At 53.3% G+C, this 17589-nt stretch overlaps 1 protein-coding gene across 4 annotated transcripts in view; it reads left to right on the forward strand.

Annotated features, from left to right (window-relative positions):
- The window catches only part of TMEM266 (transmembrane protein 266), a 144938-nt gene that overhangs the window by 122230 nt on the left and 5119 nt on the right, over window positions 1-17589 (forward strand). For all 4 annotated transcript variants that reach the window (XM_054450081.2, XM_054450085.2, XM_054450086.2 and 1 more), the window contains one exon: window positions 9618-9807. In XM_054450081.2, the coding sequence (XP_054306056.1) occupies window positions 9618-9807 (190 nt within the window). The remainder of the gene's footprint in view (window positions 1-9617; window positions 9808-17589) is intronic.

Raw genomic sequence — 17589 nt, forward strand, 5'->3', positions numbered from 1 at the left:
CCCGGGTTCAAGAGATTCTCCTGCCTCAGCCTCCCGGGTAGCTGGGATTACAGGCGCCCACCACCATGCCCGGCTAATTTTTGCATTTTTAGTAGAGATGGGGTTTCACCATGTTGACCAGGCTGGTCTCAAACTCCTGACCTCAGGTAATCCACCCGCCTCACCCTCCCAAAGTGCTGTGATTACAGGCATGAGCCACCGCGCCCAGCCCATCTTAACTTTTTAAGAAAGATTATGTTGCTTCTTACCGTGACCTGTGGAGACTCTCAGGTGAGCCTGTTGGCCGGTTTCTTGCATGAATATCTGATTCATTTCCTCTTCTGTGCTACATAGCAGTTCATTTCTTGTCACAGGCCCACACCTGTGGGGCATCTGAGGCTCAGAGAAAGGGAGAGGTGGGCCCAACGTGGCACAGCAGTTATGAGGCCAGGACGAAAACAGGTCTCTTGTCGCTCATTCCAGTGCCTTCCCTCCTGGATCACACGGGCCCTCTGGCTTTGACAGGGAAGCAGGCTTCACTGCTTCCCTCATTCGTATGATCTCTTCTCGTTGTGGACACACCTCATCCTTAACAGATTCCTACCTGGGGAGGGGCGCCTAGAAGATCCCGGGAGGGGAGGAGGTCTCTCTGCTGGTCAGTCATACCATTCCGAAGCCCTGGCCATGCCTTCTGCAGTCCCTTCCAGACTCCCCACTGCTGTGATAGAAGCACATGGCCTCTGACCCCTGAATTCAGCAATTCCTTAGGTGGAAGTTCTTTTCCATTCTTTTTGTTTGTTTGTTTGTTTGTTCATTTTTGGTGAGGGGTGGATCCTGGCCAGAATTTCATTACGAGTTAGGCTCGCTGGTACACAGATGGATTCCAAAGTCACGATGCTAGAGGCTGCCCTTCAGAGAGACGGTGTGGACGCCTTGTCTCTCCCTCTGTCTTGGCTGCTTCAGAAACCAAAGCCATTTTAGATGCAGCAGTTAAATCAATGCAATGATATACTCTTCTGACTCATCTCACGAAACCACCTCTGAGGTTTTATGTACCTCCATGCGTGGGATCTCGCTCTAGTTCCGAAACACAGCAGGTTTTTATTGGCCAGGACTGAAAATGGTGACATTGCTCTGCCCCGGTTTTATTGGCAGGAGTCAGTTGCACAGTACCAACTAGGGGCACCAGATGCGGTCAGAAGTGGTCTTTGTGCCCAAGAAGAAAACAGTCGCCTGCACAGTCACCCATCCCATAAGACAAGGCCAACGGGCTCACAACATTCTCTACCCTTTCCCCGGTTCCACTACAGCAGGCGGCACAGCCACACTTATCAAAGTCCTTCCTGGAGGAATGCCATGTCTCCCTGGCCTGTTTCCTGAAGAAACAAGATGATAATCTTGACCCTGCAAGCTGTAGGCATTTCTGATGGAGGAAGATGTGGGGAGAGGAAGCTGTCATGCCCCTCCCTCCATCCCCTTCTCTGTCTTTCACGTGGAGGAGCCAGAGCAAACGTGGGAGGTGGTGGGTGGTCTGATTGGGAGCCAGGGCCCATCTCCCCATCCTGACCTCTCGCTGGACCCCATTGCCCCCTGGTTTTCTGGACCCCTGAGAGAATGCCAATGGCTCTGCGTAGGTCACTCGCCTTTGAGGCCGGGCTAGCAGCTCGGAAAAGGGGCCAAAGGGCAGGAATAGCAGGAATAAAGCCGTGGTTCCATGCTGGCTCCGGGGACGGGGCTTGAGGCTGGCTCATTCCAGAGAGCTCATTCTTTTCCTACAGAGGCCACGAGTCCCCAGCTCAGCACAATAGCCTTTGTTACCTGGATTGTTCAGGATCTCCACTGTGGGAAGTGAAATTTTTTTTAAGATGGGAAGTGATTTGTAAAACAGCCGATAGCTTTAATGACAAGCCTATTTAGCTGATAAAATCAGCCATCAGAGGAATAACTTATGTTATCCTTTTGCCATAATTTAAATTTATGGCCAACTACCAGTCATCTTCACAGTGGATGGAAAGGGGCCAAGGTCGATCTCAGCTTTACTCTGCTCCTAAATCATTAGTTTGCAACTGTCTCCTGATTTTTATTGTTACCAACAATGGCGAAACTAATGGAAATAAACATTGGATGCTATCCCAACAGCAGATGGGTTTGAAGGCAGGGCAGTCTTGCAAACAGCACTAATAGGATGGAGCAGAATTACTGCTATTGCATTAGATACCATCGAGCTTCTGGCCAAAGTGTGCATTGATCAGGACAAGGACCGTGTCAATTGGACTCCGCAACCGGACCATTAAAGGCGGAGAAGCGCTGGGTGTGCCCGTCCTGCTGCCCCGGTGGGTCTGACCCCTCCTGGGCTTGCATTAAAAGCCCGGCCCCAATGGAAGGGGCCTGACTCACTCCAGTAATGCATACTGTGGGCTTCCCTATGGATCCCAGATGATCTGGGCAGGTTATCTGATTAGAAATACTTAGCTAATGATGTACACTAAATGGGGCTGTGACTGCACTTTAATTCTTCCCAAGCCTAGGGATGGTCTTTTTTTTTTCCCACCGGGCCCATTTGCCAGTGGAAGATTTGCTTCATCAAAGCCACCATGCACCTTCTTTTCCTAAGGCACAGACCCGTGTGAGCCCTGGGGAGCCCCGTCCTGTTGTGTTTCTTCCTGTTGTCGGCAGTTTGACTGCACGGTGCTTCCGTGTGGGTTTCTGTGGGGTTTTTTGGTATTTATTCTGCTTAGGAGTTTCTTAAATTTGTTGATCTTTTTTTATTAGATTTGGGAAGTTATTGGCCATGGTTTCTTTAATCATTGCACCTGTCTCATTCTTCTCCTCTTGGAGCTCCAGTTGTACCTGAGGCCATTTGGTTATGTCTCACGTTTCTCTTAGATCCTACTCTGCTCCACTATTCATTCTCTCTCTCTCTCCCTCTCTCCTTTTTTAATGGCTGTAAGTTTTGATATTTTTCTATAGACCTGTCTTCAACAACCCTACTATGTCCAATCTCCTGTTAAACCCGTCCAACCAACTACTCAACTTCAGATACTGTATATCAAGGTTCTAAAAGTTTGATTTGATTCTTTTTATAGAGTCTAACCCTCTGCTGAAACACTACGCTCATTTTGTCTGTCTTTCTCCCCTATTTTTGTTAACATATTAATTGTAGTTATTTTGAAGTCCTTGTCTGTTCACTCAAATATTTACCCAGGTCAGCTTCTATTAACTGTGTTATGGCTTGATAACCAATCATGTTTTTCTGCTTATTTGCATGATGAATGGTTCTCATGGTGTGCTACACATCATTGATGAGGCATTTTAGAGGTTGTGGATTCTGTTATCCTTCTCTGAAGAGACGGTTCTCTGGGAATGGGACATTTTGGCAGGGAGTAGGGGATGGCCCTCAAGACAGCACCAAGCCTTAACTGCACTTACACTTCATTCCCTCCAGGTGGGGTCCTGGAGCTGGTACAGAGCTTGTCATTGACTTGGAATTCAGTGAGTCCATTTGCCTTATTGGACACACAGTGAAACCGAGGCCCGGGGAAGAAAAGAGGCTCACCTAAAGTCAGGGCGAGGGAGGGGTGATGGGCCAAGAGCTCAGCCTCCAGCCCCTGCTTTTCCCTCTGGTGACTTTCTGTTCTCCTGGCCCCTGCTACCCTCAAGCTGCCCTGGATTCTGCTGGGCTGAGTCACTTCCATCTTGCCTATAAGGCTGCAAGTTCCCTGGCTCAAGGTCTTGGGGGCTGGAAGCCAGGGGCGTGGGCTGTGGCCCCTGCTTTGCTTCTGACGCACCATGTGGTCCTGGCCTTTCCCCCACCCTCCCTCCCAGCACAGGAGGCTCCTTCCCACCTCTGGGCCTCAGTTCCCGATCTGACTCATGAGGCCCCAATGTCCTAGGGCCCCTGGGAAACACTGCAGAGGCACATGTGGCCATGATAAGCACAGGAGGAGCCAGGAGCCCAGCTCTGAGGGTCCCGCTAGCACCTCCTGAAGCCCCCTGGGCTGTCCCAGCCTGTGACCGGGCCAAGAGCCATTTGACCCATGTGCCCTTCCCCTCTGAGGAGTCAGTCATTCCTTCTCAGGGCACGATGGACAGCATCCAGCCACCCCACACCCTCTGGGTGTGAAGCTTGCCAAAATCTGTCCCCTAAGCAGGTTGTTCTCTCCCTCACCCCCATTCCAGTCCATGCCATGTGCTGATATCGCACCTCCGAGGTAATTCTCTTATCCCTCATCTTATCTCCGTCTCCACCTTCATCCATACCTGCTCGTCTCTGGCATGGACTGCTGCAGTAGCCTCCCACCTGGCCTTCCTATATCCACTCTGGCCCCATCCAATCTGTTCTCCGTTCTGCAGTCAGAATGGTCCTTTCAAAATGCCCATCTGGATCACTGTGTACCGCCACTCCCACCACTCCACCCTTCTGTTTGGAGGATTCCAGTGGTTTCTGGTTGTTCTTTAAAACATCTTACTGTGGCTCCGGGCTCTGCCTGGTGGGGCCCCGGCTGAGCTCCCCAGCCCCTTACCTTCTGGCCCTCTGGCCCTTGTACACACCATGCCTCCTGTGCCATAAGTACCACCCCAGGGCTGTGCTTGGCTCTCGGAGGCGACTTGTTCCCTGCAATGCAGCTGACAGCCCCCCTTGTTGGGGCTAGCCAGGTTTTACCTGCAAGCTGAGGAAGGCATTTTCATTCCAAAACCTGTAACAGAATGTTAACATCGCCCCACCATGGTTTACTTGACTTCCTACTGAATGAATGAATGTGAGAACTGCCACACACTTGGAGTTCATCTCTTTAGCTGAAACTTGCTTCTGTGTATGTGCCTCCGTCTGCACATGTGGGCCTGGGGCTGGGCAAGCCCTGGCCTCTGGCTGTCTGGCCTGAATTCCAGCGGGACACTCTTGGGCAGCTCCATATCAATTACAAGCCATCAATAATGCATCCCATCAGAGCGGCCAGGAAGCCATTAGCTGGCTTGCAGGCCTCGATGAGTGGCCTTGGAGAAAGTGGGCTGGGTGTGCCCATGGGAGGTTCAGATCAGCAGGGCAGGAGGGGCTCCCCCGGCAGAGCTTGGGAGAGTTGCCTCATGGGCCCTCAGTCGCCTCTGAGACCTTGCAGCCAGAGGGTTGGCTTGCACCCTGTCATCCTGCACATAAAGGCTGCCCTATAATGAGCTAGCCTCGCTTTCTCACTCTGTGAGCCCTCCAGCCACCTTTGAGTGTTTTAAGTGCTGAGTTGTCGAGGTTCATGTCTGAGCCCAGTGTGAGCCCAAAGTTAGGGCTGAGTCTGTGACCAGCATCGGGCTCAGTGTGTGACCAGGGTCAGGGCTCAGTGCATAGCCAGCACGAGGCCTCAGTCTTTGTCTTAACTTTGGGACAGGGGTGCAGCTCAGTTGGTGGTTGGATTTAGGGCCCAGTCTGAAGCCAGGGAGTTGAACAGGCTAACTGGTTTCCTGCATTGATTTGTTCGTGTATTCAGCAATGTTTATTGAATGCTTCTTGCACACCAGGCAACACAACAGATAAGACCCCTGTTGGTTCACCGATGATATTCTCCTGGGGGTGGAGGGTAGCAGGGGTGCGCTGGAGCTCTCACTTGCTCACGAGAACCCATTGTGCACATTTCCCCCAGGGCGTCTTGTTGGTAGCTTGAAATCAGCCATACGAGGAGTATGCCTTCCCCCACCACCCCACCCCACTGGAACACCACTGGGGGCTGAACAAGAGGTAACTGATAATCCTTTAAAAATGGTGGTTTGTTTTCATGCTGCTAATAAAGACATACCCAAGACTGGGTAATTTATAAAGGAAAGAGGTTTAACTGACTCACAGCAGAAGCATGGCTGGGGAGGCCTCAGAAAACTCACAATCATGGCAGAAGGGGAAGCAAACACATCCTTCTTCACATGGCAGCAGCAAGGAGAAGTGTCAAGCAAAAGGGGGAAAAGCCCCTTATAAAACCATCAGATCGAGACAGGCAGATCACGAGGTCAGGAGTTCGAGACCAGCCTGGCCAACATGGTGAAACCCAGTCTCTACTAAAAATACAAAAAATAGCTGGGCGTGGTGGCACATGCCTGTAGTCCCAGCTACTTGGGAGGCTGAGGCAGGAGAGTCACTTGAACCCATGAGACAGAGGTTTCAGTGAGCCAAGATCGTGCCACTGTACTCCAGCCCGGGTGACAGAGCAAGACTCTGTCTCAAAAACAAACAAACAAAAACAAAACCATCAGATCTTGTAAGAATTCACTCACTATCATGAGAAAGCATGGGAGTAACCACCCCCAAGATTCAATTACCTCCCACTGGGTCCCTCCCACGACAAATGGGGATTATGGGAACTACAATTCGAGATGAGATTTGGGTGGGGACACAGCCAAACCATATCAGGCACGATCACAAATATTTATCTGATTTCCCTTCCCAAACCCCAATGGAATGATAGTAAAGAACAAAATCATAAATGCATAAGAATTAAGAAACTATCCTTTGGACAAGTACAGTGGCTCACATCTGTAATCCCAGCCCTTTGGGAGGCTGAGGAATGTGGAGGATTGCTTGAGTCCAGAAGTTTGAAACCAGTCTGGGCAACATGGCAAGACCCTGTCTCTACAAAATATAAAAACAAAAAAATTAGCTGGGCACGTGCTTATAGTCCCAGTTACTCAGGAGGCTGAGGTGGGAGGACCACTTGAGCCCATGAGTACAAGGCTGCAGTGAGCTATGATCACGCCACTGCACTTTAGTGTGGCAGACAGAGTAAAACCTTGTCTCAAAAAAGAAAGAAAGAAAAAGACAGAGAAAGAGAAAGGAGGGAGGGAAGGAAGGGAGGGAGAGAGGGAGGGTAGGTCTCTGTCCATCATGACAAACTTGTCTCGAAAAAGAGAGGGAGCAGAGAAAGAAGGAAGGGAGGGAGGGAGGGAAGGAAAGGAAGGAAAGAAGGAAGCAGGGAGGGAGGGAAGGAAGGAAGATCTCTGTCCATCACAACAAACCTTGTCTCAAAAAAAGAAAAAGAGAGGGAGACAGAGAAAGAGAAGGAAGGGAGGGAGGAAGGAAGGAAGGAAAGAAGGAGGGAAGGAAGGAAGGTCTCTAAGTCTTGTCTATCAGGACAAAGAGGAAAGAGGTTTTAGTGAATCGGGGGGAAATGGAGACTAGACAAGATAGTGGTAACTGATTGAGCAGAGTGGGAAATGTGTCAATGAAGTGCTCACAGAGGAGGACAGTGAGGGAAATGCGGTACTTTTCCCCTCAGAACCCCTGAGAGTCTGGGAGGAAGGGGGTATAGTGTGAAGCCGACACTGGGTGGGGGTGGCTAAAGGTCTGTATGCATAATATTTGAGATCCCAAGACACCCTCCCAAATCCTGCATGGCCAGGAGACTGAGCTCCCCCACCCTGCAAGAGTCAAGGGGTTTGTCCTCATGAGAAAATGAACCAGGGAGCTCTGCATGTGGGCACTGGGTTAGGCAGGGACCTGGGGAAAGGTGGAGGGCTGAAAATGAGGATTAAATGAAAATCTTTCCCCCTAAAAGTGGGACCCTCTGCCCTATTCCCCTGCCCTACTCCCAGCACAGAGGCAACCAAAATTATAGCCTCAGGCAGGAAGCTGAAAACCTGCAGTCCCAGAAACCAAACCTATAGACACTGACATTGGGAGGCTGTCCAGTGCCAGGTTGCTGCCTGGCCACCCTGTTGTTGGTGAATGCTTTTAGTTGTATGTTTGACTTTCATAAAACTAAAATCAACAAAATATTAAAATAAATACACAATATCAGAAGGTGATAAGTGCAATGCAGAGAATTCAGATAGGCTGATGCAACTGAGTGCCTGGGGGGCTGCCCTAGGTGGCGGGTCAGGGAAGGCCCCTCTGAGGGGGGCCACCATGTGATTTGGGACAGAGGAAGCAGCTGAGAACGCGGCCCTGAGACCAGCGCATGCTTGGTATCTTTACAGAACCAGAAGAAGGATTGTGTCTTGGGGTCAGATCACGGGAGAGAGGATGAGACGAAGTTGGCCAGGTGGGCAGGGCCAGATGGTGCACGTGCTTTGTAAGCCAAGGCTGAGGAGCTCGGGCTATCTCCCAGGTGGGGTGGCGAACCATCGAGGTTTATGGACAGGAGTGTCATGATCTGACCTGGGTATAGGAGAGTCCCCCTGAGTCCTGTTGGAGTGATGGCAGAGGGATGCAGAAGCCATAGCTGTAGGGGCCAGAGCTGGCAGTGGAGGTGGAGGGAGGCGGGATAGCTGCTGGACTTGGGGGATGGATGGGATGTTGGGGTGAGGGAAAGCGAGGAAGCAAGGAAGGTGATTGCATTTTTGGCTCCAGCTAAAATGAGATGAAAACACTTGAGGAACAGCTTTGGAGAGACAGTGAGAAGTCCTGCTTTGACCAGATTGATTTTGAAACTCCTGTAAAAGTGATACTGTCATGGAGGCATTGGCGGTGAGAGTCTGACACCCCAGTTTGAGGGGTCAGGGCTGGCGAGGTACATTTGGGCGGCATTGGTAAGTAGGTAACCTCCTAGGCAGGGCGCCCGGGCGTGGTATTCTCTGTCCGCCCTCCCGACTCGCTCCGTTTAGAAGCGGTGCGAGGCGTGCGAGGAACACTAGGTGGCGGTGAAGGCCCTCCTTCCCGCGAGCCCGCGGCCGGGACCTGCAATGTCAGACCCAAACTTGTCGTTGGCCCAGATGTCCCATGAAGGCCCTGGCGTGTGAACAGCCATCTCAGCCACAAACCCAAGAGGTATCTGGAAGCCTTTCCAAGAAGCTTTCCCCAACAGAAAGTAAAACAAAATTAAAATGTGAGTAGCTTTTACAAGGCCAGGTTGCTGCCTGGCCACCCTATAGTTCATGAATGCTTTCAGTTGTGTGTGTGTTTTACCTTCGTAAAAGTAAAATCAACAAAACATTAAATACACAATAATATCAGAAGGTGATAAGTGCAATGCAGGACATTCAAATAGGCTGCCACTCCACCTGGGAGAAAGCCCTTAAGAGGAAGCAACCCAAGTCCTCAAGGAGGTGAAAACCCCATTTTACAGAAAAGGAAACTTAGGCCGGAGAGGTGACGGGACTTGCTCAAGGCCACAGGGCCACGAAGCCACACGGCTTGGACTGAATCGGTCTGGTCCTGGGTGCCTCCTCGTGGAGAAAACGAGCCAGTGTTCAGACCAGCGGGCAGTGACGCCAGGATGGGGTCCCCAGGCTGGGACGCGGGCCCTGGGTGTCCTGAGGTTTCCTGTTCTGAACGAGGCTTTCATGTTGTCGAGCACCCCTTGGGGTCACACATCTGGGCGAAGAGCTAGAACTTAATTTGCACCCAGGGCTCCTGACTCCCCGTCCAGTGGCCTTTCCACAAAGGAAACACGTTGTGTTTCCTCTCCCGGGCATCCGTGAGATGGGGGCCAGACTGCAAGGCACCTGAGACACAGGATCGCACAGATTGGAAAAGGCTCCGCAACCCTTAGAAGCTCTTGCGAACCGCGATGCTGGGAGATTCCTAAGGAATCATCCAGCTGCGGGAGGCTCAGCCCAGTCCTCCCCACCCCGCCGCCATGCAGGAGCAAAGCGCCCAGAGGTCAGGCTGGAGGCCCCCGCCGGCCCCTCGCCGCTGATCCAGCCCTGCCCGTCTCCCTCCGCAGTTTGAGATCCGGCAGCTGCGCGCGCACCTGGCGCAGCAGGACCTGGACCTGGCTGCTGAGCGCGAGGCGGCGCTCCAGGCCCCGCACGTGCTCAGCCAGCCGCGCAGCCGCTTCAAAGTGGTGGAGGCCGGCACGTGGGACGAGGAGACGGCGGCCGAGAGCGTCGTGGAGGAGCTGCAGCCCTCGCAAGGTAAGCCCGGGTCTCCACCCGGCCCCAGAGTGTCACGGCTGGGGGTCCCCCTCGCCTCCCTCTCGCGCCCCGGAACTGTGCGCAGAGTGGATGGGGTTCCTCGCAGGTGTGTGCCCCTCCTTCACTCGTGACTGGGGGACACGCTCAGATCAGTAGCCTCGGTACTGCCTGTCAGAGCCCAGCAGAGAGCATGTAGTCCAGCCACCGACCCAAACTAGAAATGACTCGTCCCCATTTCATGCCTGTGGCTACCGGCGTGCGTTGTGTGCGGTGTAGTCCCTGTCCTCGCGGTAGCCGGAGGAGGAGGTGTGACTTTCCTGTTGTATGACTGAAGAAGCCGAGACCCAGGAAAGCCGTCCAAAGGCGCATCGCTAATAAGTGGCAGAGCCAGGCTTCCAGAGAGAGGTCTGGGGCTTCCTATTGGACTACCACCTACTGGGGCCCAAACAAGTCCAGGCCCGGGGCCACAGCAGCCCAGAGCCTGAGCCTTGCAGACGGTGAGAATTCACGAGACGGTGATGTTAGTGGAGATCGGAACACGAGCCATAGCCCAGGGTAGGGTCCTGTATGGAAGGGAGTTATTTCGAGATTCAAATCCCGACTCTTCTATCAGCCAGTTATGTGATGGGACTCTCTTGGGGCCTTAGTTTTCCCAGCTGTCAAATAGGAGCAGTACTGAGGCTTCCTCACAGGGCTGCTGCGAGGCTCAGAGGTTTCGGGAATTGCACGGAGCCACCCAAGTCAGGAAATGGTGGTGCTGGGCTGGGAACTCGGGCTGTGGGACCCAAAACCCCAGCTTCATCCAGGAGCCACTCTGCCTTGGCATGCCGTGTCCCCTCCAGGGCAGTGGGGACACAGCCGGGCAGGCTGAGCAGGTGGGGAGGCAAGAGGCCTGAGCTCCAGCCTCTGCCACTCCTCAGCTCCATGACTTGAGGCTTCAGTGTTCCCTTCTGTAAAATGAACTCGTAACTCCAGCTCTGTCTGCCTCACAGGACTTATGAGGAACCGATGGGTGTGAGAAAGCTCTGAGGGCTGTAAGGCACTGCAACACTGCAAACAGCTTTTGGGAAACGAATGGTTGTTTTTTGTTTTGTTTTTTTTTTTTTTGGGACTCACTCCTGGAGTGCAGTGGTATCATAATGGTTTACTGCCACCTCAGACTCCTGGGCTCAAGTGATCCTCCCGCCTCAGCCTCCTGAGTAGCTGGGATCATAGGTGTACACCATCTCACTCAATTAATGTTTTTATTTTATTTTTGTAGAGGTGGGGTCTTGCTATGTTGCCCAGGCTGGTCTCAAAGTCTTGGCCTCAAGTGATCCTCCTGCCTCAGCCGTTGAAAGTGCTGGGTTTATAGGCATGAGCCACTGTGTCCAGCCAGTCTTTTGAGAGAACTTCAGATCTTAGAAACATAGGATTTGGGGGCTAGAGGGGACTTCTGGGTCCAGCCCTTTAGCTGATGTGAGAATCCCCTCTATAACTCCCTGCCATGAGCCATGCAGCCTCAGCTCGCCCTTCTCTAAGAATAAGTGCTTCATACCTCCCTGGGAGCCCACCCCACCTCCACATGGCTCTGCCTGTAAGAAGATTCTTCCTCCAACTGCACTGAGGCCTGGTCCCCTGCCCCTGCCTCCCCGCCAGCCGTGGGTTTCACGCACAGGCAGTGCCATCCCAGCTGAGACTGTTTAGAGATTGTTTCTCCTCCAGGGACCGTCACCTGCATTCCCACAGCCAATCTTCAGGGGACGTGCTCCAAGTTCTTGCTGTACTGCCTCCTCCCAGAGCTCTCCAGTGTTTTGGTCCCTCTCAGAGTAATATCCGCAACAGAATGCAGTTACTGGGGCGCTGCAAGCCCAGGGCAGAATGTTGAGGGGGCCACTACTGCTTTTTTTTTTCTGGACCCGGGTCCCCACGATGCAGCCAGTAGGCTCCTGAGTTTGTGGGGACCACTTGGCTGAGCTCATAGCTGACCCAGCCTCACGTGCTCCCCACACAGCTCAGCTGAGCCACGTGTCCCAGCAGCCCAGCCTTGGGCAACAGGCTTTTTGTAGCCTCGTGCAGAACTTCACAATCATAAGTGTTCAGCTGTAGCTTGTTTGATTCTTGCCTTTACTCCAGGGCTTGGTAGGTCCTGATTGACAACCCATCGCCAATTCCTGATTAGTTGAAACAGCCCCCTTCTTCATCTTCATCGTTTAGCCTTTGTTATGTCTGGACCTTGCCCAGCTCCCCTCCCGTCTGCAGTCTCCCCTCCCCCACCATACCGTGATTGTTCCAAAATCTTTCATGCCACTCCCCGACTTCCGACTTTCCTGGTTCCCTGTGTCCCTCAGGAAAAAGCCCACGCCCCTTAGGCTGGTGGATTAGTTTGCTAGGACTACCATAACAAAATGCCATAGACTGGCTAGCACAAACTACACAAGTGTATTGTCTCACAGTGCTGGGGGCTGGAACCTGAGATCAAGGTTGGGGACGGTTGCTTCCCTCTGGGGGCTGGGAGTGAGAATCTGTCCCAGGCCTCCCTCTGGCTCCTGGTGGCGGCTGGCAATCCTCGGCGTCCATGGCTTACAGTAACATCACCCTGCTCTGCCTTCATCTGCAAATGGCGTCCTCCCTATGCACATGTCTGGGTCTAGATTTCCCCTTTTTATAAGGGCCCCAGTCATATAAGGACCTCATCTTAACTAATGACATCTGCAACCGCTTTCTTTCCAAGTAAGACCACATTCTGAGGTACTGGGGGTTACATCTTCAACATATGAATGAAGAGGGGGTACCCATTCAACCCTTAAGAGGGGGCAGGCACATAAGACCCCTCATGATCTTGCCCCGGGCTGCTTCCCCAGCCTTATCTCCTTCCACCCCAGCTTGCCTTTCATTCTAGAGGAATGGAACAACCTTTAGTTCTGTAAATGTTCTGTACGGTCTCTGAGTCTCTGCATGCTGTTCATGGGATGGCCCAACCTGCCTACCAGACTTCTCTTCATGCTTAGAACCCATCTTAGAGTAAGCTCCCAGATCTCCACACCCTTCCCTGGCAACCTTACACCGACTCCCAGGTCCGGATCCTGCCCCACTGCCAGAAGCGTTTATGTGTGTCTCCCCTCTAAACTTACTTCAGGGCCTGCCTCAGTCAGGTCTCCATAAAGTTTGTTGCATTGAATGTAATCTTCAAGCCAGTAACTGATCAAAGAACAAAATAAGGCTCTCTGACATCACTTGTTCTGGTGTGGAGCCCTGCGTCTTCTCTGGGAGCTGAGGCCAGTCAGCAGTAGTCCACCCCAGAAAACCCACTCTTGGCTTTCAGCCCCTAGGCTGGTGCTTGTGGAATCCACCTTCTTATTCTTTTTGAAAGTTCTTCTGGAAGGTGGGAACAACTTTTGCCTACTTCGCCTGGCTTCCTAAGGATGAAAGGAGCAGATTTACCATCTCACAGCCCATTTCTGGATCTTCCTCTGTGACAGCCTCCTGGCTCTGCCCACAGCCCATCTTGAGGCTGCACCTCACCTGGGGCTTGGGCCTGCCCTGTGTTGTTCTTTCTGCAGGTCTAAGCACTCCCAGTACAGCCGCTCTCCGCAGCACCTCCTCTGTCTCTCTCATCAGGGTCATTGGCTTTAGAGCTAACAGCACAGCCCTTTTTGTCCCTCAGCCAATGACCTATAAGACCCTGAACGCCAGATGCCACATTTGAGCCCACAGGGGAGCCAAGATCTGGGCTTGGAGGTTCCACAAAGAAACCAAGCCTTTAAAATACTCCTGCACATTCTAGGAGTGCTCTGAAGCTTTCAGTCCTGCCTGGCCCTCCTGCTGCTCCTCTCTCTGCAGCCCCCATAATGGGCAACTTCCAGGAGAAGGAGGAAGGAGGCAGGGGCAAAAGGGAGAAAGTGGGTCAGAGTCGAAGGCCACTTGGGGGAAACTGATCAGCTATGTGTCACCAGCAGGATGTCATGGGGTCTGCAGTGTCCCTGCTCACCCTCCTGGAAACTAAGGTAGGGGATATCTGGATAGGGCGGGCCCAGGCCTCCCATAGAGGTGCCAGACACACACCCTGGGAGCAGGTGCAGATGCTTCTCTGTCCAGCCCTGGGGTCCCCCTGCCCACTCTACCCTGCTTCTTCTGGGGTGTCCCCTGGGTACCTCCTGGCTCTGCGGATGCTGCCTGCCCCAGCCTAGGCACATTGTTTCACAGCCAGCCCCAGAGCATCAACAGCAAAGCCAGTGCTTCCAAGAGAGAGGACAGAACACAGGGCTGGCGAGGGGCACGCGTGATTCACAGCCTCGCATGGTCCCAGGACACAGGGCATCCCCCAGCTGATCTCTCCTTGACCAGGAACTGTGTCCAGGGAGGGATTTTCATGACATTAGAAATTATGGCTGGACAAGCTGAGAGCACTGTAGGCTACTCTGGAGATGAAGTAAGGGCAGTGCTTGTTGCTAACTAACTGTGACCTTCAGGCCAGCGAGGCTCTGAGGCCCACCTCGTGCACAGGACACAGACAATCCAGGGATTAACCTACAGACATGAGCCGTGAGTCACAGAGCCTTGGGAGGGCCGTGTGTTTTGCAGAGTGGGGGAGGGCAGCCCAGGAGGGCGGGGTGCCAGCCCCAGCCGTGAGGAGGAAGCGGCTCCACAGTCTCAACAGTTGCCAGCAGGTCACAGTCAGACAACGCCAAGCAGCTTCTGTTTAGACTTGCTGTAGCACAAATCATTTTTAAAACCTAGGCTGCAGAGTTCCAGGCTTTGGGGCCTGCCAAGTTCACAGTGCCCCTGTGTAGTCATTAATACTTCTCTCCCAAATTTATTAGTCTTGAAGCTCGCCCATAACTTATGAATTACAGCCCCTGGTGGGAGTGCCACGGATTTCACCATATATCACAGGGAACCTTCGCGTCCCCCACGCTGCTGCAGCATCCAGAGACGCTGCCGCAGGGGTGCATGCGGCCAGCCTGCTCTGTGCCTGCCCTCTGCCAGGCAGCCCCAGGGGAGGGAGCTGAGCTGGCACCAGTGCTTGTCCTTGGAGAGGAGTGGGCCTGGCTGATCATGAAGGCAAGGCTCTCCACTGGCCAAATGTGTGGGCCTGACCGGGACACCGGGAACCCCAGGGCTGTAGGACTAGATCTGAAAGAGTCTCAGGCAAAGTAGCATTTGAAGCAACCGGAGGGACATGGGTTTAGGACTGAGGTCTGGGTTTGAATTTCAACTTGGCTTTGAACAAGTTACTTCTGTGATCAGGGCTGGCTTCATGGACGCATGACCTGTGTGGTCACACAGGGCCCTAACTTTGGTTCACTGCTCTTCTGTTACCCTCTTGAAATTCTTAATACTTTTTAAACAAGGGACCTAGAAATTATGTAGCTGGTCCTGTCTCTGTCTTAGTGTTTCCAAAATGAAACAGGTGCAGAAGTTCTTCACTGAGAAGGATTGAGCATTTAGTCATATGCACAGCTCTCATCCCTCGTATACAGTAGGCGCTCAGTAAATATTAGTGCCCTCCCTTGGTGAGGGCTGCCAAGCCATGGAAGAGCAAGTTGGAGTTTAGGAGCAGGAGCCCAAACCAGGAATCAGGGCCTTGCCCTGGGCTTTGGGGCCTGGGTCTGCACAGGGCATGTGGTTGGCACCCCATGCCCCTCTGCCACACCAGAGTCCATGCAGCCTGACCAGTCCCCACCACCTCCAGGAAGTCTGGCCCAGCTGACTCACCACCCTTTCTCTCCACCTCTGCCTCCTCGCTGGGCAGGTCGGGGGCTCCACCCAAGGGGTAAAACCCAGATAATGAGCGTTGGCACCGCTGCACTTGACGGGCTTTAGGAGGATTAGTCAGGTTGAGTTTGCAAAGTGCTCACACCCTGGGAAGAAAGGCGTCGGGCAGCAGAGAGCAGCTGCCACAGAAAGCACTGAGACTTTGGAGCCAGGGGTTCAGGGAGGGAAGGGATGGCCCCGGGCTAAACATTCGGGATCTCAGTGACTCTTTCCAGTTCACCACCAGAGTAGGCATTTGCTATCCCCATTTTATGGATGAAGAAGCTGAAGCTCAGAGTGGCTAAGGAATCTACCTAAGGCCACACAGCACGTGCCCTGCAGAGCCAGGTTGGCCCTGGATCTGTTTTGTTCTGAAGCCTGTGTTTGTGCCCATTCTTTCCTGCCCCTCCACGGACTGCACAGCGCAGTCCCCTGTGGGTTCTTCCTGCGGGTCTCTAGGACTCCTCAGGGCTGAATCAAAGCAAACCCCCGGGGGCAGGGGCTTATTCTTAGATGGAAGGTGGGTAGCCCCGTGTGAGGCCAACAGTGTGGCTCAGTCCCAGCCATAAACATCTGTGTCTGCCTCCCCTGCCACCCCTTCGCTCCCAGACCCCCCAGTCTCTCTGTAGGAGGAACCAGGGTGGGCAGTGAGACTTCCTGCTGAGTGTGTGGTGACTCCGTGGCTCCCTGGAGTAGGGGTGGAGGCTGGGAAGTCAACCATAGTCTTATGTCCAGTCCAGCCTAATGGCACTCGGCATATGCCGAACTCCATGCCAAGCACCAGGGAAACAGTAAAATATGGCTTCTGCCCTCCAAGGCCCTTGGTCCCCCTCTGTGGGTGAAGACAGAACCGCAGCCCAAGTGTTCAGTTCTGGAAGAAGATGATCCACCAGCCTGCGTGACACAGACAACAGGCAGGCCCGGCATCAGCACCGTTAGAGTAAGTCCAGGCCAGCCTGGCTCTCAGACTCGCGCCTTAAAGCTCACTCCAAGGCCCTGTGTGGGTCCAGGTCTGGAGCAGAGGGAGTAGGGACAGGGAGAGCAAGTGCAGACTGAAAAGACCCCTCATGGCCACCTAGGGACCTCGGCTCTGTGTCAGGCACATCCCGGGAGCAAGTAATCTGATTCATTAAACCCACAGGCAGGGCAGGAGTCCAAAGGGTAAACCATGAAGTCCAATCTAAGACTGGTCACAGGGCCAGGGGACCCTCAACTGGTCACAGACTTGGTGGAAGGCAAGTTGTTGGTAAGAGAGAGGCACTAAAAAGTGCCAGGAACCAGTCACCAAGCTGGAGGCCATGGAGGAGCATGGAGAAACCGCGTTCTATTTTGGACATGTTGAGTCAGAGGTAGCTGGAGGCCAGCCAGGAGTTGTCCAGGGACGGTCGGCCAGACCAGTCCGAAGCTCAGGAGGGATGTCTGGGCTGAAGGTCACCTGGCTTAGGTTATTTTTATCAACAGCTTGCATGAGGATGTGAGCCTCCTCAATTATGTAGGCAACACAGAGAAAGGAGAACGATCTAATACCTTGGTAGACTGAGCCAGGACTCAGGATGTCTCCAGCAGGCTGACCCTCTGGGCTGAGCCCAGCAAGCTGATGTTTGCCCAGGGTGATAAGCCCTCCTTGGGGGTTACAATGAGTACAGGGTGGGGAAGGCCTGGTCTGGCTTCAGCTCCTGCAGAGAAGACCTGGGCATCCGTGCTGGCCACAAGCTCCACATGAGTTGGCAGAGGAGGGCAGTTTCTGAACACGCCTGGAGGATGTGAGGGTGCATTAGGGCAGTGTGATCACATCGGATCTCGGGGCACTTGGCACAGTCTATTCGATAATCACGGCCTTGCAGCACAGGGGCAGGGAGATCAGCGTGTGAAGTGCGGACCCCTAGGTCTGGAGCTTTGAGAGTAAACACTAGTCCCTCCCATTCTGGTCACAGCTGGAGCCCATAGTGAAGCCTTCAGGGTGGAAAGGCTGGGAAACCAGGGAGGGGCAGAGAATGCACAGGGGCTTTTCAAGGAAAGGAGACTTCCCAGGAGAGATGTGAGGGG

Source organism: Pongo pygmaeus, chromosome 16, assembly GCF_028885625.2.
Source record: "Pongo pygmaeus isolate AG05252 chromosome 16, NHGRI_mPonPyg2-v2.0_pri, whole genome shotgun sequence".
Taxonomy (NCBI): Eukaryota; Metazoa; Chordata; class Mammalia; order Primates; family Hominidae; genus Pongo; species Pongo pygmaeus.